This window comes from Coregonus clupeaformis, chromosome 2, assembly GCF_020615455.1.
Source record: "Coregonus clupeaformis isolate EN_2021a chromosome 2, ASM2061545v1, whole genome shotgun sequence".
In the NCBI taxonomy this organism is placed as follows: Eukaryota; Metazoa; Chordata; class Actinopteri; order Salmoniformes; family Salmonidae; genus Coregonus; species Coregonus clupeaformis.
Genome location: NC_059193.1, coordinates 17510843 through 17533963, shown reverse-complemented (window position 1 = coordinate 17533963; position 23121 = coordinate 17510843). Strand labels below are relative to the sequence as shown.

The 23121-nt window shown below is 44.6% G+C and overlaps 2 protein-coding genes across 2 annotated transcripts; one reads left to right on the top strand and one right to left on the bottom strand.

Moving 5' to 3' along the window:
* Positions 1–1074: 1074 nt before the first annotated feature.
* On the bottom strand, positions 1075–4239 carry LOC121536898 (zinc finger protein 91-like). The gene is made up of 2 exons (XM_041844537.2): positions 3920–4239; positions 1075–3271 (listed from the first exon to the last, which is right to left on the bottom strand). The coding sequence occupies exons 1-2, from the start codon at positions 4020–4022 to the stop codon at positions 1338–1340; spliced, it is 2037 nt and encodes a 678-aa protein (XP_041700471.1). The 5' UTR covers positions 4023–4239; the 3' UTR covers positions 1075–1337.
* Positions 4240–16626: 12387 nt separating this feature from the next.
* Positions 16627–21636, top strand: LOC121536893 (reticulon-4 receptor-like 2). The gene is made up of 4 exons (XM_041844524.2): positions 16627–16684; positions 18062–18288; positions 18497–18730; positions 18835–21636. Exons 1-4 carry the CDS (start codon positions 16627–16629, stop codon positions 19711–19713), a joined length of 1398 nt encoding a protein of 465 aa, XP_041700458.1. The 3' UTR covers positions 19714–21636.
* Positions 21637–23121: the final 1485 nt, after the last annotated feature.

Below are 23121 nucleotides of genomic sequence, written 5' to 3'. Positions count from 1 at the left end.
AAGCCTACCATCAGTAACACACTACGCCGCCTGGGACTCAAATCCTGCAGTGCGAGACGTGTCCCCCTGCTTAAGCCAGTACATGTCCAGGCCCGTCTGAAGTTTGCTAGAGTGCATTTGGATGATCCAGAAGAGGATTGGGAGAATGTCATATGGTCAGATGAAACCAAAATATAACTTTTTGGTAAAAACTCAACTCGTCGTGTTTGGAGGACAAAGAATGCTGAGTTGCATCCAAAGAACACCATACCTACTGTGAAGCATGGGGGTGGAAACATCATGCTTTGGGGCTGTTTTTCTGCAAAGGGACCAGGACGACTGATCCGTGTAAAGGAAAGAATGAATGGGGCCATGTATCGTGAGATTTTGAGTGAAAACCTCCTTCCATCAGCAAGGGCATTGAAGATGAAACGTGGCTGGGTCTTTCAGCATGACAATGATCCCAAACACACCGCCCGGGCAACGAAGGAGTGGCTTCGTAAGAAGCATTTCAAGGTCCTGGAGTGGCCTAGCCAGTCTCCAGATCTCAACCCCATAAAAAATCTTTGGAGGGAGTTGAAAGTCTGTGTTGCCCAGCGACAGCCCCAAAACATCACTGTTCTAGAGGAGATCTGCATGGAGGAATGGGCCAAAATACCAGCAACAGTGTGTGAAAACGTTTGACCTGTGTCATTGCCAACAAAGGGTATATAACAAAGTATTGAGAAACTTTTGTTATTGACCAAATACTTATTTTCCACCATAATTTGCAAATAAATTCATTAAAAATCCTACAATGTGATTTTCTGGATTTTTTCTTCTCATTTTGTCTGTCATAGTTGACGTGTACCTATGATGAAAATTACAGGCCTCTCTCATCTTTTTATGTGGGAGAACTTGCACAATTGGTGGCTGACTAAATACTTTTTTCCCCCACTGTAAATGTCACATTTTCTCTCTTTTTTTTATACATTTGCTAAAATTTCTTATTGTGTGTAGATTGATGAGGGGGGAAACTATTTAATCCATTTTAGAATAACAAAATGTGGAAAAAGTAAAGGGATCCGAATACTTTCCAAATGCACTGTATGTAACATGACTGAACAACCTAAACCCTCCTCTCGACTGAAATTGAAAAAGCATGACTCAACTCCATTTTCCTCCAGGTACCCATTATGTAAAATTAGATCCATCCCTAAAATAAATAAAAACATTGAGCAGACAATATAGCTCTGTATTATTTATTTTATACAGTATTTTTTGCTCATCTTTATCAAGGCATCTAATAATTGTGGACCCCACTGTAATATTAAAAGTGACATACATTACCACAAAACACCTAAAGACTAATGCAGTTCTCATTGTTCATCCTCCTGTTCATTCATTTGCTCTAAAGACCCATGCTTTCTGCCTATGTGATCATCCAGGTACCTGCGACGGGTGAAGCAGCTACCACACACCTTACACTTGTGTGGCTTCTCTCCAGTGTGCGTGCGTCGGTGTGCGTTGAGAATACTGGTCTGGGTGAAGCTCTTAGCACAGTACTCACACTTGTATGGCCTCTCCCCAGTGTGCATTCTCATGTGGATTTTGAGGTACTTTGGGTTGACAAAACTCTTATTGCACTCTGTGCACATTGTCTTCTCTTGCTCTGCCATATTTGGCCCCTCATTACCCGACACATGTAGCTTCAGATGCATCCGCAGGTACTCCGGCCGATTGAAGGCCATGGTGCAGTGTTCACAGCTGAATGGTTTCTCTCCGGTGTGAATCATCTTGTGGCGGTCCAGGTGTGACTTCTGGATAAAATGCTTCCCACAGACATTGCACAGGTGTGGCCTCTTTTCCTTGTCCGTGTGGGAGTACATGTGGCGTTTGAGGTATGTGAGGTGGGTAAACTGTTGGTCACACTCATTGCATATGAAGTCCTTTGTCCCCTTGTGGTGAACCTGCATGTTGTGAATCTTCAGGGTGGTTTTGCTGCCGTAGTCTTTGCCACACTCTTCACAGTGGTAAGGCTTCTCCCCTGTGTGACGCTGAAGGTGCCTACTCAGCGCAGCCCTGTTTGGCAGAACCTTTTCACAGAAACTGCAAATATTAAGTGTTTTCACCCTTATCCTTTTCTCTATAGGTGGTCTGAATCTTATTCTTGGTGCCTTCAAACCCGTGGCACCTTGCTTTTTGCCTTTCTTTTTAACAGTGACGTTTTCAGAATCTGACTTCACTGTCTTCTTGCTCTTGGGTCCTCTTTTTCTCTTTGCAGGTAACACCTCCTGTTCCGTCTCCTCCTCTGAATGGTCAGAACGGTGCCACTCCTCTTCACTTAAGTCTTTAGGCTCCGTCTGGAAGTCTTGGTCACTCTCCTCACTTAGGTCCTTAGACTGAGTCTTGGCATCTTGGTCACGCTCTTCTTCATGCAAGTCCTTAGGCCGAGTCTTGGAAACATGTTTGCCTGATTCGCTGGCCTCCTTGGGAGGACTCTTGGATCGCTTCTTTTTAGATATCTTAGACCTCCTCTGTCTTTTTCTGAGGGTAGTCTCTTTAGCTGCAGCGTGTTTTTCCATCTTGAAGTGGTCGCTTTCAACTTCCACCACGTTTTCAGAGGTAGTCCTGGCTCTTACCTTTTTAGACTTGCTACGTTTTTTTCTAGGGGGAGTTTCTTCAGTCTGTTCTACCAACTCATAATGGTCACGTTTAGCTTTGTCCTCTGCACAAGGCTTAGTTATTTTTTGAGGGGTGTGCTGTTTCCTCCTCTTAGAAGCAGAGGCCACTTCAGTCTCCTCCTCCACAACTTCCTCCACCTCAGGCGCAGTATTATATTTTTCAGTCTCTGCTTCAAATACATTGAAGTCACTACGTTTCCTCCTCCCTTTTCTGGAGGAAGCCACCACAGTTTGTTCATCTGACAAATTGTCATTATCCTCCTCCTTGCAGCTAATATTGGACCTTTTCTTTTTTGAGTTGCTATGCTTACTTTTTCTTTTTGTGCTCTCTTCTGGCTGCTCGTCAGGCTCAGACCCAGAACATTCACCATAATCCTTTGAGTGAGACTTTGTTCTTGTCTTTTTGGAGCTGCTTATTCTGGTCCTCCTTTTTGGTGGGGAGGCCTCCTTGTCGCTCTCCTCCCCAGAACCAGACACGGGAGAAATGCCCCTCACTTCTCCTTTTAGGACATTAGAATGCGTCCTGGGACTTTGCCTCAGGAAGTTTCTCTGGGGAGTTCTCAGCTGACTCTCAGAGCTTTGAGAATTGGCCACCTCCGGCTGTTGTTCTTCATGATAGGCAACGGGTTCTGTGGGAAACAGAGGGGTGGGGTTACATTCGTTTTTTACTTAATTTTTATAATTCCAAAGTTGTAAAAAAACATTTATAATTCTAAGATTATTTCTGGAACATCTCTATCAATACAGGTTTTTACAAAGTTGTATAAAACATGTCCATAATAATATCTTCAATAATTGTTATTGAATATATTATTAAATATGAGTGTAAACTGCATGGTGGAGAGAGCATTATGCTGTCATTTTGCAGTGTAGAGTAGAATAAAATACAAAATGTAGTTTCTATGGACTAAATATGTTGTATTTCTAATTAGGTTTTCCAAGGATAATTATACAGAAACAGCTTGTAACAAGAATCCCCAATTAAGTTATTATGTATTAATGTAGGCCCAACTAAGGTTGACTAGATGTGTTCGCAGCGAATCAAAAGGTTGGATTATTTCTCATTGCCAGATAGCCTATGCTTCTGTGCTGTTCTCAGGTATTAGCTCGCGCTGCTAGATGCTGCAGTGTAAATTCAAAAACCCTACTTGCAGACCTTGCCTGCTTGGATGAAGGGCGGTTGCGTGCCTGATGATTCTGCATTTGCTGAAACATAAAGCAGCTAATAGCTAGCTTATAACGTTAACATTTTGTGGATAAACAAGCATGCTACCTACTTCCTTTCGACCTCCGTGTTCCAGATATATCCGAAATAGTTTTTACAATATCGGTAAGGTATAATTTCATAAACTTCCACTCTACCTGCTCACTATCGCCCATTGTTGTCAGCTAGACAAGACGAGAGGAACGCAGGAAAATATAGGCGTCACAGTCTCGCAAATTTTCAAAATAAAAGTCCCCCACGTAGTAGAAAAGTGTCAATAACCTGTATTTAAATTATTGTCTAAACATTAACAATGACTCATATTTAGTGACATTTGCATTAAATTGGGTTTTAAAACATGTCCCAAGGTCAAATAAAGAATAACACATTTATGTATACAGCACATATAAATATTGCACTGTACAGGAAAAACAATAGATATGTGTCCATAAAATCAGGGTCCAGTCTACTCACTTCAGTCCTTAGAATACAAAACAGATGAGTTTGAACAAAAAGCTAGGTCATAGGAAATGTTGCTGGCCCCTCCGCCAATGCAATTTACTGTATATGGAATACTGTACATATTGGACTGTAGAGAAAATAACTTTACTACCAGTCTGAAATAAACGGGAGGGGAAAGGGGATACTCAGTCAGGTCTCTACTAACTAGTTTTGGAGGGGGACTTTGTCATACAGACTGTTTGCTGGCTTTTTACTCTGCCCCCTCCTAGCCCCCAATGCAATTTCCTGTATATGGAATGCATATTGGACTGTAGAGATTTTTTTTTACTACCTGTCTCAAATAAACTGGGGTGGGAAATAAGTAGTAGGGTGTTTTATTTTTGATTGAACCCTTATTTTACCAGGTAAGTTGACTGAGAACACATTCTCATTTACAGCAATGACCTGCGGAATAGTTACAGGGGAGAGGAAGGGGGAGCTTGTTTAGAATTACAGGAAATTAGCATTAAAACTGCAAAAATTTCTCTCAGCCTCATCGCAAAATGTGTAGAATAGCAGGAAATTAGCTCAGGGATTCCTGAAAGTCAGGACAATCCTTGTCTGGCAGGGAAACATTATTTTTATAGTTGAGAAAAATAGATTGTGTTGCATTATTTCAGCTAAAAATTGGAATTTTATAAGGGAAAATATTTGTTTTGGGAATTTGCGCTAAGCCACTGGGACTGTGTTGTACGACCTGCAATAAACTGTATATGAAATACATATTGGACTGTAGAGAATAAACATTAACTGGAATGGGAAATAATCAGTAGATCTCTAGTAACCAAATATGTTGAAGTTTTGAGGGGGGACTGTGTCATACTGTCTGTTGCTTGCTTTTTACTCTGCCCCCTGCATAGCCCCCAATGTAATACACTGTACCCCCACTTTAAGCTGTTTGACCACAGTAAAAATTCAGCAACACTTCCTATGACCTAGTTTTTTGTTAAAGGTCATCTGTTTTGTATTGTAGGGACTCTAGTGAGTAGACTGGACCCTGGTTTTATGGACACAGAATCAATCGTTTTCCCTGTACATTGCAATTTGTTTGTGCAATACAACACAAATACAGTGACTTTCCTCAAACATAACATTATTTCAAAATTGCATCCTTGAACAATAGCACCAGTAAATTAACAAGAAGTATACAATCAAATAATGAATTTGTTATTTTTTTATTTTAATTGTACAGTGCATTCGGAAAGTATTCAGACCCATTGACTTTTTCCACATTGTGTTACGTGTCAGCCTTATTCTAAAATTGATTAAATTGTTTTTTTCCCCTCATCAATCTACACACAATACCCCATAATGACGTTACAGCCTTATTCTAAAATTGATTAAATTGTTTTTTTCCCCTCATCAATCTACATACAATACCCCATAATGACAAAGCAAAAACAGATTTTTAGAAATGTTAGCAAATATATACAAACAAAAAAACTAAATATCACATTTACATAAGTATTCAGACCCTTTACTCAGTACTTTGTTGAAGCACCTTTGGCAGCGATTACAGCCTCGAGTCTTCTTCGGTATGACGCTACAAGCTTGGCACACCTGTATTTAGGGAGTTCCTCCCATTCTCTCAAGCTCTGTCAGGTTGGATGGGTAGTGTCGCTGCTCAGGTATTTTCAGGTCTCTCCAGAGATGTTCGATCAGGTTCAAGTCCGGGCTCTGGCTGGGCCACTCAAGGACATTCAGAGACTTGTCCTGAAGCCACTCCTGCGTTGTCTTGGATGTGTGCTTAGGGTTGTTGTCCTATTGGAAGGTGAACCTTCGCCCCAGTCTGAGGTCCTGAGCGCTCAGGAGCAGGTTTTCATCAAGGATATCTTGTAGTCCCCTATAGCTCAGTTGGTAGAGCATGGCGCTTGCAACGCCAGGGTTGTGGGTTTGTTTCCCACGGGGGGCCAGTATGAAAATGTATGCACTCACTAACTGTGGTCCTCTGTAGCTCAATTGGTAGAGCATGGCGCTTGTAACGCCAGGGTAGTGGGTTCCATCCCTGGGATCACCCATACGTAAACATGTATGCGCACATGATAGTAAGTCGCTTTGGATAAAAGCGTCTGCTAAATGGCATATTATTATTATTATTATTACTCTGGATAAGAGCGTCTGCTAAATGACTAAAATGTAAATGTAATATCTCTGTAATTTGCTCCGTTCATCTTTCCCTCGATCCTGACTAGTCTCCCAGTCCCTACCGCTAAAAAACATCCCCACAGCTTGATGCTGCCACCACCATGCTTCACTGGAGGGATGGTGCCAGGTTTCCTCCAGACGTGATGCTTGGCATTCAGGCGAAAGAGTTGAATCTTGGTTTCATCAGACCAGAGAATCTTGTTTCTCATTGTCTAAGAGTACTTTAGGTGCCTTTTGGCAAACTCCAAGTGGGCTGTCATGTGCCTTTTACTGAGAATGGATTCCGTCTGGCCACTCTACCATAAAGGCCTGATTGGTGGAGTGCTGCAGAGATGGTTGTCCTTCTGGAAGGTTCTCCCATCTCCATAGAGGAACTCTGGAGCTCTGTCCGAGTGACCATCAGGTTCTTGGTCTCATCCCTGACCAAGGCCCTTCTTCCCTGATTGCTCAGTTTGGCCGGGCGGCCAGCTCTAGAAAGAGTCTTGGTGGTTCCAAACTTCTTCAATTTAAGAATGATGGAGGCCACTGTGTTCTTGGGGATCTTCAATGCTGCAGACATTTTTTGGTACCCTTCCCCAGATCTGTGCCTCGACACAATCCTGTCTCGGCGCTCTACGGACAATTCCTTCGACCTCATGGCTTGGTTTTTGCTCTGACATGCACTGTCAACTATAGACAGGCGTGTGCCTTTCATGTCCAGTCAATTGAATTTACCACAGGTGGACTCCAATCAAGTTGTAGAAACATCTCAAGGATGAACAATGGAAACAAGATGCACCTGAGCTCAATTTCGAGTCTCATAGCAAATGGTCTGAATACTTATCTAAATAAGGTATTTCTGTTTTTTATTTGTAATACATTTGCATCAAATTCTAAAAACCTGTTTTCGCTTTGTCATTATGGGGTATTGTGTGTAGATTGATGAGGATTTTTATATGTTTAATCCATTTTAGAATAAGGCTGTAATGCAACAAAATGTGGAAAAAGTCAAGGGGTCTGAATACTTTCTGAATGCACTGTATATTTTTTACCAGTAGGATATTATGTTCTTTACATTAATGAACTTAAGCTCCACCTTATAATATTATTTATCTTATATAAAGTAGTAATTGTCTTTAGTTTAGATTTTTTCCCCGATGTAGGTATAATTTTTTGTACGTTATTTTAACATAATGAACTATGTGAAGCAATTTTTTTTTTTTTTTATGGTATATTGCACATCGCGTTTTACCGCATACTTTTTTTTTGCTTTGGAGAGGGTTGTGTGCTTTTGTATTGGGCACAGGGGAGGGTAGTGCGTTTTTTCCCCTTGTTTATAATCGCCCTTTTGCAGGTTTTACTATATAATGTATTCCATCCTAGCCACATTTCCTCATCTGCTTGCATGCGCCTCCCCTAGCCCTTGATCCTAACACTCCGTTCCATTACATTACACATAACAGTCATTGGACTATAAGGCGTCTTCTGTAAGGGGGAATTATGTTAAGAGCCCGACGCTCAGTCTGAACATTAACACGCATTGCTTGCGGTACGGTTTGGGAAGCATAAGGACCTTATCTTTCATATCAGCAAGAAATAATTTTAAAAAAACTAAAGGTTCAATTGATACACACCTTGTTAGGGATAGGATTCCCACACGGCCATATTGCCATGTAACAGTGCTTGTTTACAGAAACCAGACGGAAGACAGAGGCTACCACCTGTGATAAAAAATCAAATTGTATTTGCTTACTTACAAGCCCTTAACAAACAACGCAGTTTTAAGAAAAAATAGCACAAAAAAAGAAATCACACAAAAAAATACAATATAAAATAATACGAAATAAAAGTAACAAATAATTTAAAAAGAGCAGTAAAAATAACAATAGCGACGCTATATACAGGGGGTACCGGTACCGAGTCAATGTGTGCGGGCACCAGTTAGTCAAGGTAATTGAGGTAATATGTACATGTAGGTAGAGTTATTAAAGTGACTATGCATAGATAATAAACAGAGAGTATCAGCAGCGTAAAAGAGGGGTGGGGGGGGCAATGCAAATAGTCTGGGTAGCTATTTGATTAGATGTTCAGGAGTCTTATGGCTTGGGGGTAGAAGCTGTTTAGAAGCCTCTTGGACCTAGACTTGGCGCTCCGGTGCCGCTTGCCGTGCGGTAGCAGAGAGAATAGTCTATGACTACAGTGGCTGGAGTCTTTGACAATTTTTGGGCCTTCCTGTGACACCACCTGGTATAGAGGTCCTGGATGTCAGGAAGCTTGGCCCCAGTGATGTACTGGGCCTTACACACTACCCTCTGTAGTGCCTTGCGGTCGGAGGCCAAGCAGTTACCATACCAGGCAGTGATGCAACCAGTCAGGATGCTCTCGATGGTGCAGCTGTAGAACCTTTTGAGGATCTGAGGACCCATGCCAAATCTTTTCAGTCTCCTTAGGGGGAATAGGTTTTGTCATGCCCTCTTCACGACTGTCTTGGTGTGCTTGGACCATGTTAGTTTGTTGGTGATGTGGACACCAAGGAACTTGAAGCTCTCAACCTGCTCCAATACAGCCCCGTCGATGAGAATGGGGGTCCTCTTCTTTTTCCTGTAGTCCACAGTCATCTCCTTTGTCTTGATCACGTTGAGGGAGATGTTGTTGTCCTGGCACCTTTTATTTATTTCATCACATTCCCAGTGGGTCAGAAGTTTACATACACTCAATTAGTATTTGGTAGCATTGCCTTTAAATTGTTTAACTTGGGTCAAACGTTTCGGGTAGCCTTCCACAAGATTCCCACAATAAGTTGGGTGAATTTAGGCCCATTCCACTTGACAGAGCTGGTGTAACTGAGTCAGGCTTTTAGGCCTCCTTGCTCGCACAGGCTTTTTCAGTTCTGCCCACAAATGCTCTATAGGATTGAGGTCAGGGCTTTGTGATGGCCACTCCAATACCTTGACTTTGTTGTCCTTAAGCCATTTTGCCACAACTTTGGAAGTATGCTTGGGGTCATTGTCCATTTGGAAGACCCATTTGCGGCCAAGCTTTAACTTCCTGATGTCTTGAGATGTTGCTTCAATATATCCACATAACTTTCCTTCCTCATGATGCCATCTATTTTGTGAAGTGCATCCCGAACTACAACATTTTCCGTCTAGATAGAACTGCCAAAGGGGGCAGAGTTGCAATCTACTGTAGAGATAGCCTGCAGAGCTCTATCATACTATCCAGGTCTGTGCCCAAACAGTTTCTACTTCTAAAAATCCACCTTTCCAAAAATAAGTCTCTCACTGTTGCCGCTTGCTACAGACCCCCCTCAGCCCCCAGTTGTGCCCTGGACACCATATGTGCATTTCTTGCCCCCCATCTATCCTCAGAGTTCGTACTGCTTGGTGACCTAAACTGGGATATGCTTAACACCCAGGCCGTCCTACAATCTAAACTAGATGCCCTCAATCTCACACAAATTATCAAGGAACCTACCAGGTACAACCCTAAATCCGAAAACATGGGCACCCTCATAGATATCATCCTGACTAATTTACCCTCTAAATACACCTCCGCTGTCTTCAACCAGGATCTCAGCGATCCCTGCCTCATTGCCTGCGTCCGTAATGGGTCCGCGGTCAAATGACTACCCCTCATCACTGTCAAACACTCCCTAAAACACTTCAGCGAGCAGGCCTTTCTAATTGACCTGGCCCGGGTATCCTGGATGGATATTGACCTCATTCCGTCAGTAGAGGCTGCTGTTCTATCCTGCTGATACAGTGTATAACCTGTATGTTATTCATGTCTTTGTTCAGCCAAGACTCTGTGAAACATAAGATATTACAGTTTTTATTGTCCCGTTGGTAGGATATATGTGCTTGTAGTTCGTCCACTTTATTATCAAGTGATTGTAAATTGGCCAATAGTATCGATGGCAAAGGCAGATTAACCACTCATCACCGGCAGATTAGCCACTCATCACCGGCTCCTTACCAGGTACCCTGATCTCCTTCCGCGATATCTCCTTTTTTTTCTACTGCGAATGACGGGGATGAGGGCCCTGTCGGGTGTCTGGAGCAAATCCCTCTCCTCCGACTCAGGACATTGTTTCAACTGGGCCCTCACAGTTTCCCACGCAAATGAGCTCGGGACAGACACAGACAGCCGCATTTGCGTCCCATATTTCAGCCCCTTTTCAGTTGTGCCGACTTTTCTTTTTACAAAAAAGGTCAATTTATTCAGGATACAAGTGTCATTAGGGGAGAGTGGGGTAAGTTGAGCCAACGGGTTAGTTGAGCCACCCCTTGTTTCTAGGAAACCAAACGCAAAATTAATCTTGTGACCAAATATTTAGGAAGAGGTCATCATTTCATGGAGTCTGAGACGGCTCAAACCACATGGAAAAAGTGGTAAGCAAGTTAGGTCCAAAAACCAAAGTAGTTTTAAGATCATTTTATACATCAGTTGGGGTCTTTATAAGCTACAATATGAGGTCCTAAACCTAGCATGAAAGGGCATCCTTGTAGCTGTGTGGGCTATGGTCAAAAACTAACATGTACTGTACCTATGCGAAAGAGAGGCTATGATAGAGTAGCAGAGGCACACAAGGTCTTATCGGATAACATGGAATCTGAACTTGCTAAACATATCAGGAATTTCGTGGAACAGTTTCATGAGCTTAGTAGCTTCAAATGCATTTAAGGATAAGTGACATTGAACAGAGAGATCTATATCTGAATGTAGACATACATTTAAGATATACAAAATACCACACCCCATTCCATGAATTAAACTTTGACCTATCAGCACCATCACCCACTGTCACAGGACACCAACACCCAGTTACCCCAAGGCCACTCAACTTACCCTGACCCTATGCTCAGCCTACCCCATACCCGGGGTAAGTTGTGCCAAGAGACCACTTTTTTTTGGACAAGCTATGTTTTCAAAACTGTTCTGTTTACATGAATTCAGATTATTTCTAGGCAAACACAACATCCTGAAATATATGTAGATATCTTTGTTAGAAATAATACGATATTTCCCTTGATGTAGTGATGCTGAATGTAAAAAAAATGGTCAAAATTACCCAACTCCCCTACACTTTTTGGTGTTTTGTAACAGTGTCTCTTTCCATCCATCAAGTGGCGGGTGTACAGTGCACTGTTTGGATGTTGGAATTATTTTGGAGGTGATTTGTTTGAAAATCAGATGGAAACATCAAGACTGGGTGTGTTCATGCTACATTTGTCACACCCTGATCTGTTTCACCTGTCTTTGTGCGTGTCTCCATCCCCCTCCAGGTGTTGCCCATCTTCCCCATTATCCCCAGTGTATTTATATCTGTGTTCTCTGTTTGTCTGTTGCCAGTTCATCTTGTCAGGTCAGGTCTTACCAGTGTGCTTTCCCGTTTTCATGTTTCGCAAGTGTTTATTTCCTATTTTTACTGGTTCTGACCATTCGGCCTGCCCTTACCCCGAGCCTGCCTGCTGTCCTGTACCTGCCTAACTCTGACCTGATTAGGATCCTCTGCCTGTCCTCGTCCTGCCCTTTGCCTGCTCCGTGTTCTAATAAATTATTATTGAGAACTGTACTATCTGCCTCCTGTATCTGCATCTGGGTCATATCCTGAGTCGTGATAACATTGAAAGGTAATACATTTTTACAGTTAAAATACAGGTAACTGACAAAATAATGGAAACACTTGAATAAATGAGGGATATTGAAAGCAGGTGCTTCCACACATCCCATCATGCTTGTGGTCATCCATAAAAATGCCGGGCAGGCCATTATTTTGGCAACCATGGCTATGCCCCCATAGGATGACAATGCCCCCATCCACAGGGCACGAGTGGTCACTGAATGGTTTGATGAGCATGAAAACGATGTAAGCCATATGCCATGGCCGTCTTAGTCACCAGATCTCAACCCAATTTAACACTTATGGGAGATTCTGGAGCGGCGCCTGAGACAGCATTTTCCACCACCATCAACAAAACACCAAACGATGGAATTTCCTGTGGAAGCATGGTGTCGCATCCCTCTAATAGAGTTCCAGACACTTGTAGAATCTATGCCAAAGTGCATTGAAGCTGTTCTGGCTCGTGGTGGTCCAACGCCCTATTAAGACACTTAATGTTGGGGTTTCCTTTATTTTGACAGTTACCTGAACATTTCTTTACTATTAGGCCCATTTTAAAAAATGAGCCCCCCCGAATGTCATGGTATCATTCTGGAGCCCCCCCAAATGTCACGGTATCATTCTGGAGCTCCCCCCAAATGTCACGGTATCATTCTGGAGCCCCCCCCCCTTGAATGTCATGGTATCATTCACACTGCATGACTGTGTTTGAGGATAGAGGGGTCAGCATGTGTAAGAACAGGAGAACAAATATTTTCAACATTGTGTGTTCACCAGATCAAATGTTAGGGTACCAGAGCACAGAGAGAGGGATGTGTGAGAGGGGAAGGAGAGCAGAAGGAGAGAGAGAGAGAGAGAGAGGGAAAGAAAGAGTGAAGTTGTAGTGAAGGCGTGTGATCTTTGACTACTGCAATAGGTCATCAACAGAATACTAACACGCACACACTCACTCTCCATCTCTCTTACACACACACACATAAACACACACACAGCCTACTCATGACCAATGTCTGGGTGCGTGATGAAGGGAGGGGGGCACAGCGAGCCACCCTAGGTCAGCTGTGCAATTAGCTTTCACTCCCCCCATCTCTCCCCTCTCCACCCCTTACCAACTCTCCACGGCCCCCCATGGTGTCCACTGGTGCCAGCCTGCTGAGCTGACTACCACCCCCAATGCCCAGAGGGCCAAGGAACATTGTGCACTAACACACACACTTAGCAGATTGCTAGCTGGTTAACTGATCACCAGAGCAAGCATTGCACCCTGCATGCATTAAAGTACTGACCATGGTTTTGGTAGAGTGATTAGTTAAAATGCTGCAAAGTGCTGTTATGCAGAAGGTCCTGGATGCACACACAGACACACAGACACACAGACCTCACAGACCTCACAGACCTCACAGACACACACACACAGACCTCACAGACACAGACATCACAGACACACAGACACACAGACCTCACAGACACACAGACCTCACAGACACACAGACCTCACAGACACACAGACACACAGACCTCACAGACACACAGACCTCACAGACACACAGACCTCACAGACACACAGACACACAGACCTCACAGACACACAGACACACAGACCTCACTGACACACAGACCTCACAGACACACAGACCTCACAGACACACAGACCTCACAGACACACAGACCTCACAGACACACAGAACTCACAGACACACAGACCTCACAGACACACAGAACTCACAGACACACAGAACTTACAGACACACAGACACATACACAAAGATGTTCTCTACTGATGAATGATGTCATATGCTTCCACAGCTTGTGGAGCTGACCTTCTGAGTAGCCATTGTTATTGTTCTGTGCCGTTACCTCTGTGTTGCCATAAGGAACAGACTGTGTGCATCATGCTACTGAAAATGGAACAGTCTTGACCCAAGTCGTGGAGGGACAGGACTCAGTTCTGACTCAACCCACCCCCGAAACATGTATTAACATACATACACACACATGCTGCATACAATCTCTACCAAACCATACCGACCACCCACTGAAATGTACCCTAGAAAGCACACAGACTGCACAGGCACACACACACGCATTGTTCTGTCCCTTCACAATGGAGGGATCTATACTCAGGTTAGGTCCTACTTGTGGTAGAGGTCTTCACCCAAACACAAATATCCGAGACCCGACCCGGGAACAAAGCGGGTCCATGTAACTACAGCAGATAGACCAGAGTGGACCAGAATGGACCCGACCAATGCTCTGCACTGTCTATAGCCCCCATACTCAACTGGCGGACCGCGGTCCAGATCCGAACCCAGAACGGGGTCAATACGGACCGCGGGTCCAGACAAAATTGTCACGCCTGCTCCCGCTCCCCCTCCCTGGCACTCGAGGGCGCCAGGCTGCTCATCATTATGCACACCTGTCACCATCGTTACGCACACCAGCGCTTCATCGGACTCACCTGGACTATCAAGTCATTGATTGCCTCCCCTATATCTGTCACTTCCTCAGTTTCATTCCCTTGTCTGCATTAATGTCATTATGTTTCCCCTGTCCAGACGCTGTCCGTGTTTTGTTTCATGTCTGTTTATATTAAATATTCCCTCCCTGTACCTGCTTCTCGTCTCCCAGCGTCTGTCCTCACAGAATGCAGACACCATTATCAGAAGCATCAGGGACATTTTTTGTTTTGTTTTTGGTTGGTGATGTCAGGTCTGGGTGCCGCTGCCGAAGGAACCTGGGATGCCTCAGCTGGCTCGTCAGGCTTCCATGCCTTAGCTGGCTCGAGAGGTTTTCTTGCCTCGGTTGGCTCATCAGGCTCCCATCCCACGTCATGCCTCTGCTGGCTCGTCAGGCTTCCACGCCTCAGCCGGCTTGTCAGGCTCCCACGCCTCAGCCGGCTCGTCAGGCTCCCACGCCTCAGCCGGCTCGTCAGGCTCCCACGCCTCAGCCGGCCTGTCAGGCTCCCACGCCTCAGCCGGCTTGTCAGGCTCCCACGCCTCGGCCGGCCTGTCAGGCTCCCACGCCTCAGCAGGCCTGTCAGGCTCCCACGCCTCAGCCGGCTTGTCAGGCTCCCACGCCTCGGCCAGCCTGTCAGGCTCAACAGGTTCCTGCTCCTCGGCCGGCTTTCTCTCTGCTGCATCCACTCGGGTTTATGTTTTACATATACTCCTTTAACTACTATTTCTTCAAAACAAAGATGTATGGTCTGTTCCAATAGTTATTTTTACTCAGGTGCAATCGGGGATGGTAGACCTGATCATTAGGGTACAGGTCGGATCTAGGTCTGGTTGTCATCGGATCCATTCGGGTTGGGGTCTGATTGTTCTCGGTCTGTTCGGTCTGGGTCCCCCTTTTTTTTTATGTTCGGGTCCGTTCGGGTGTGGGTCCAACTTTTTGGACAAGAGAAGACCTCTTAACTTGTGGCCACTTTCTTATTTGGGTGTAATTTCACAATACTCTAATCCAAAACGAATCTCAAGCCAATACCTGACTATATCCATCCGATCCTAGTCCTCTCCAAACTCTGAGTCAGAATGTCCTGCTAACTAACAGTACACAAATAAATCAGTCAGTCTCGTGCGTAACGGCGCGTGAACGGGTGATTTGACAGCATCTTCTTCAGAACATCTGCGCACTGAAAGGTCGAGCAACTTCCGTATTTTGGAGCACGAATCCATCTAGCCTTTTAGTAACATAGTTATTGAGGTCGATGCAAGGTTGTGGTCAAATCCCAGGGGAAAACGGTATGTGGGCTGCGGTGTGTATAGGTCGCATCAGGGTAGGCTACTTGTATGAGTTGAAACGGTAGGCTATTGCGCCAACCAAGGTTATGAATGTTTGGTATTACTGATTGTAACACATGCATGATCAAGACAGGATGTCGAGCGACTATATACATTTCAGATGATGAGGTAACTAACTGCCTCATTCATGCATAATCGTAGACGTCACGTTCCTGATGTCCACTGAGTCTCTGCTCACAGATAGATTACTATCTCTTTCATGAAATAAAAAAATACTATTATTGAGAAGTTATTCTCAATCTCATACTATTTCTTAGACTAACTAAAGCCATTGAAGTTGGGTTTTTTAAGTCAAACGAGCCTTTCCTACCTCCTTATCCTCAAACTCCCCTCTGTGATCCAAACTCACTGCGCAGGAATCGTGCCAAGCTCCCCAGACGCACACACACACACACACACACACACACACACACACACACACACACACCACCACCGTGGCCGTCCTCACTTTTCCAGTGACTTCCTCCCCTGAGCAACTCATCCACACCATCCCCTCCTCCCTTTCTCCTCGCCCGCGTGAGTCTGACCCATACAGAGTGACGTGTGAGCAATTCCGCCGCTTCCCACATCCGTGGGCGCCAGCTCATCGAGTATAAACCCGATCCCGGGAAATTCTGCCCATCACTCACTCAATCGCACCGACTCGGTCACCAGAGCTGAACTTCAGCGGAGATAGCAGGCACTTTCTCAGCGCTCAGGCTAGCTCGCTTTCGGCTTTGGTTCGAGATGGAGACTCGCTCGACTGCACGGAGATCTCGTAGCTCCAACATCCACAACTTCAAGAGTGAGTTGACTTCAGTTCATAGGCTTTATCTTACATTTGTTGTTTTAGGCTAGATGTTATTGATGGTAATGGGGATGAGGATGGTTATGTCGCCAGATGTGATTTACGGTGTTTATAGACTCACTGTTTTATTTATATTCAATTGAATTCGTTCACAGTTAAGTGTGTAAACAGCTAGGCCTACCTGCATAGGGGGTTGACCTGCATGCGTCACTTCTGTAGCCTATTCACTTTTTTTCAATAAAGTTGTTGGCTCCCTGAAGTACAAATCAGGCTCTTGCAAACAAGATGACACTTAAAACCTCAGCAGTTCATTCGTTCAGTTTTCAACTGCTTTGTACAGGACTTTACCCATGAACTGCTGTAGCCTACATTTGGTAAAAACAACTTTGTAGATTTATTTAGAGAAAATTAATGAAAGCCAAAGCAAGGAATAAGTAAGGTAAAATTGTTATTTCATAAGCAAGAACAAACTTGGAAATTGTTCATGTTGCTCACAAGCGCGCACCTACTAAACAAGTCCTCTCCATGTACGGTGCGGGTGGAGTTAACGAGCCGTGTCAGAAGGTGAGGTCGTTGGAAAATCTTGCCGGGGAAGCTGAATGGCACGCGATAATTTTTTTATGCTATGTTATTTTCCCCAGACCGTTTTGTGCCCCGTTATCCGAGTTTGCCAAACCGCCTCTGAATAATCCATGCAGAGCGAAACTGAGCCTGGTCCGGTTACCTTGTTTTACGCGTGTCCATACTCTGTAACCTCTTGGTGATCCAACCTTTTTGTGAAGTTGGCTCGTGAATTTAAACTACTAGTGTAAGTCTTGTTTCGCACTTCTGTAGGTCGTGTAATAGAACTTGATAGCACTTTGAACCAGAGGAGAAGAAGATTCGGTTTTACGCACATTCAGCTATTTAGTCTTGGATAAATGTTGAGTTCCCAGAATTATAAACCCGTACTGTGACTAGCCTATGTAACATGATCAGCTAGATATAAATAGGTTATAGGATATAAATGATTTGTATAATGTCATTTATTATGAATGATTGTTCAGACCTTTGGCCAATTAGTCAGACTTCAGATCACAACACTCCTTTGACAATCTTGGCTTGTGCGTCATATCCGCGTCATTAACAACTTTCTGCACCACTCCACTGAACAGCTCCAAGTGCTGAAAACAGCTCAGCATCTCTTTCTCTCTCTCACTCCATCTTTCTCTGACTGTCTTCACTGTACAATGCATCTGCTAGTTGTTATAATGGCCCATTATTGTAATCTATGTCCATGAGTGAATAAGATAAAATGAGAAAATATTGTCACAGAGTTTGACTGTGTGTTAAATGTATTCCTGTCTCTTTTCTCTCTGCGTGTGCGTGTTTCAGGTGGGCTCACCCTGTGGCTGGTGCTGTGGTTGGTGGTGGTGAAGCCGAGTGGGGCGGGGGCGTGTCCAAGGCTGTGTGTGTGTTACCCGTCGCCCATGACGGTTAGCTGCCAGTCTCAGAACTTCACCACCGTGCCCTCCGGAGTGCCCTATGACTCCCAGCGTGTCTTTCTGCAGAACAACCGCATCACCGAGCTCAGAGCAGACACCTTTGGCTTCGAGACACAGGTGAGAATGTGTGTGTTTGTGTGGACATACGTTTTTGTGAATGAGGTGTTAGTGTTTGTGGATTGATATTGCATAGTGTTGCATTTAAATGTAGTATTTTGTTTAGTATTTGAGCTCTGTGTGTTCTTATAGGAGCTGTGTCCTTGCTCCTTTGTGTAACGACCCAACGTCTATTTACCTCTCCCCTTTTCAACCCCTCCCCCTATAGGTTCTCTGGCTCTACTCCAATAACATCACATTGATTGAGGCTGGAGCCTTTAGCAACCTGAGGGTTCTAGAAGAGCTGGACCTTGGTGACAACCCGTCGCTACGGCGACTGGAGGGCGGAGCGTTCCGGGGACTGGAGAAGCTGCAGAGCCTGCACATGCACCGCTGCAAGCTGGCCGCTCTCCCCCACGACCTCTTCCTCAAACTCTACAGCCTGCAGTTCCTCTACCTGCAGGTATAGATACACACACACTCATAGAACTTTATACATACACTTGTATGCATGCACGCACACAAACACACACACACACACACTGACAATGTCCTCCCTCCCTGCAGGAGAACCAGCTGCACTTCATACAAGACGACCTCTTCTCCGACCTGGTCAACCTGACCCACCTCTTCCTGCATGGCAACCGTATCCGCACGCTGTCCGAGAACGTGTTCCGTGGCCTGGTCAACCTGGACCGCCTCCTGCTCCACGACAACCGCATCCGGCAGGTCAACCGCCGTGCATTCCGCGACCTGGGCCGTCTGACCATCCTCTACTTGTTCAACAACTCCCTGGCAGAGCTGCCGGGCCAGGCCATGAAAGACGCTGTGGCAGTCCAGTTCCTCCGCCTCAATGGGAACCCCTGGTCCTGCGGCTGTGAGGCCCGCCCCCTGTGGGAGTGGTTCCGTACTGCCCGCATCTCCTCCTCCGAGCTGATGTGCTCATCCCCCTCCCCCCGCCGCGGACAGGACCTGCGCTTCCTCCGAGAGATGGACTTTGCCCTTTGCCCCCTCCCTGACCCCGGGTCATTGGCCGGCACCACCACGACCACCTTCAGCACCAAGACAAGATGGTGGTTCTCCAAGCACAAGCCTGCAGCCTCGTCCAAAGGAATCTTCCAGAAGAGCTCGGAGACGGTCAAGGCGTTCCCCTTCTCCTCGGTCAAGCCCAGCCAGCCCTCCTCCTCCTCCACCTCCTTCTCCTCTAAGTATGAGCTGGCGGAGGAGGAGGTGAACCTGCCGAAGGTGGACCAGGAGGAGTACTGGGCCAACTACGGGAATGAAGACGCCTCTGTGCGCTGCTTCGAGCTTGAGTGCCCTCCCGGCTACGACACCACGGTCCTCCTGCCCTCCTCCTCCTCCTTCTTCTTCTCCCCCACTCCGTCTTTCCTCCCTCTCCTCTCTCTTTCTGTGCTAACTCTGTCCCTCCATCTTCTCTTTGGCTGAACATCCCCCATCAGCCGCTCCTTTTCTCCAACTTTATTTTCTCCCTCCTCTTTCTGCTCTACACACCTGGATCGTGATTGCTTTCAGTTTCCCCCCTGGCCCCCAGGGGGCGGTACACTGATGCAGGGAGCTGCTCTCAGGAGCACAGGTGAGATGCAGTGTAGGACACCATTTGATTGGAGGGCACTGCTACTGCTGATAGGGCTGAGCTCCTTTTTCACTGAGATGGCATCACAGCAGCAGGTTCTGTCACCGTGACAGCAGGATAGTGCGGCCAGCTTACACGAGCTCCATACACTACTGTACCACCGCACTAACACATCACACACCAAGACACTTAAACGTCCATACATATAGTACCATAACACAATACTGCATTAAATTCATACCACTCAGTAAGATGGTGCTGTTTTCAGGAAGTTGTTCACCACAACTACTAGTTTGTATACGCAACAAACAACGCAGGCGTTGGGTATTTTGTATGGCGCCAAGCGCTCACCATTGTAAACCACTGCATACCAGTTCTGCAAAGAAAATATTTTCAAAAGCAACACTTTCCTTTGTTTTTGGTTTAATGACATTAGAGTCATCATTGTTCACTGACCTTTCAACCTTTACCTCTCCACCTGCGATACCAGGGCTACAGCAGCAAGAGATAGAAAGCACTGAGGTCATCTCATAAAGGAAATAGTAGAAAGACAAGAATCATAATGGAAAAATTCTGTAGTGAGACAACTATCAGTGAAATGGTCAAGGAGAGGTGGATATAAATCAATTATGAAGAAAAGGAGGGTGATAATGTACAGGGATAGGAGAGAGAGATAAAAAAGATGAAGTTCCAAGGATGATGGCAAGCAAGAGAGGATAAAATAGAGAGGGAAGCAGTGAGAGTGAACAGATTAAAAAGAGTTGTTAAGACATACAGCAGATATCAGGCCATGTCAGAGATCAGGCCAGGTTAGAGATCAGGCCAGGTCAAAGATCAAGCCAGGTCAGCGATCAGGCCAGGTCAGAGAGCCAGCGAGGGAGTGAAAGCTATGGCGTCTTTCCAACTCACTACATTTGATATGTAATCTGTTTGTAATTTTTTTTGTCAACACAATCAATAACAACCACACTGTAAATATCTCACACTTTAAACTCTACATAGGTAGTGATACACTTGTGACACTAGATAGCAACATACATGACACTGCTGTGTAGTTTAGTGTATGAAGCCCATGCTTCAACGTTCTTCTTGTTTTCTTGTTTTAGTTTTTCCATTGGTGATTGTTGCCATGAGTGATGCCATCATGTTTATTAGTATGTATGTAAAGATTGAGGAGATTTGAAGATACATTTCATTTCCTTCAATTGTCCGTCTCTACCTCTTGTTTTAAAGTCTGTGGTTCCCCTCTTTTGTGTGTCTCTCTCTATGTGTTATTGTGAGATGCACACAGAGGGACAGTACTGAGGAGAACCTATAGCCCATTATGGTGACTGAAGCCCAGGTTGAGCCGGGTTGATCCGGTCCAAATGAGTGACAGTGACCTGCTGTGGGTCAGCAGCAGATGAGGAGTGGCCAGTCATCCCTTTAATGTGTGTCTGTGTGTCAGTAGCCTCTCATGTGTTAAAAGACTATTAACGATCCCTCTCGTTAGCAAGCTGTCATATTTCAAGCAGCTCTCATATGTTAACGAGTCTGACTTCAAGAGGATTCCACTGTGAGCAGAAAACACAGCTGTTTGATTCCAGATCTAACACACCACAGGTGCATGGCTGAATGTAAATCTCTGTCGAATCAAATGCAAATCCAACTAGGTAATGATGAGAGGGTCGGGGCATTTCTGCTTGTCACTCACCATGTGCCACTCCCCTCTTCCTCAGACTGTGGTTGAATGGAATAAGAATGAAATTGTGATACTGTTACATTTTTATTTTCAATGGAAGCTGTGAATAAACATTTTCTTGGTTTTACTAAAACAGTACTGTGTGGGAGTCTCTGTTCTCTGGCTTTCCTCCAAAAGGCAGTCGCTAAGGAGAAGAGCAAATGGTACAATACCTGGCCACTGTAGAATAAAACACACAAGAAACACCCACTTGCAGGCTTTGCTACATTACAGTTCCCTATCAAAGTATAGTATCTAGAGCAATATAATCTAAAGTGGAAAGACATCAATTGGTAATCAAAATCAAGTTTGATGAAATAAAATATATGGGGGAAATTAATAGTAACATTTGTAAGACACTGACAATCTTTTTTGGTCTTGGTTTTGGATATTCTAACAAAAAGGTCAGAGGTTTGATGTATTTGGTTGCTCACTCCGTGACAGATGGTTTTAGTTGAGACTGAGCAGATCGAATGTCTTTAATTATGACCTCATTTAAAATCTGCTCCTTCTTAACCCCTTAAGCAATTTTTTTGTACTTTGGAGTGTGTGTGTTTGTTTGTTTGCGTTTAAGTTTGTGTGTGTGTGTTTGTGTGTGTGTGTGGGTTTGTGTGTGTTTGTGTGTGTTTGTGTGTGTGTGTGTGTGTGATTTGAACTGTATTCTCACATCTCGATCTCTTTATTTCTCAACCCCTCGATTGCTCTGTTTCTGGAGTAAAATGATGATAAATACAGAAATGTGGTTGTCTTGGGGCAGGGGGGTTGTGAGTCAGGTGAGACATTGATAGGGGTGATGGTATAGGGTGAAAGAGTGACATTAGGGCACCTGAATTAATCCTCCCCCTCAACAAATCGACACTCGAATGATGCAGATACGGAGAAACACATACACACACACACGCGCACATATGTACACATGCATGCACTCATGCCTACATAACATTTAGTCTAGAATTAGGGGTTAAAATAATTTAGATTCTAGTTGCCTAGCGATCTCACTCTCTTTTACTGTCCAAGTCTCCCTCTCTCTAACAGGATATACAGGTACATTTCATCCCAACAATTCTTCTCCCTCTTTCTCTCTCTACTTCTTTCTCCCTCTCTTTGATGACAACTCACTCCCCCAATTTGGTACATAAGTCATCAACACAAGTGTGTTCTCCCTTTCTCTCTCATTACATTTCTTTCTTTCTTTCTTTCTTTCTTTCTTTCTTTCTTTCTTTCTTTCTTTCTTTCTTTCTTTCTTTCTTTCTTTCTTTCTTTCTTTCTTTCTTTCTTTCTTTCTTATCAAATCTTTCCATACCCGCACTCTTGCCACAAAGGAGAGCACAGTTTATAACAACATGTTTATTGATGTGTTATAACATGTCTTGATCTCATCACCGCTATGTTTTTATAATGTGTCCATTCTCTCTGCAGGTGTCTGTGTGCAGCTCATAGGCCCCGACTCTGCTCTAGGAACAGAGACGCCATTCGCAGGCTATAGACTTTGATGTGTATGTGTCGCAGACAGCCTACTCATATTCAGTGTCTCTCTCTC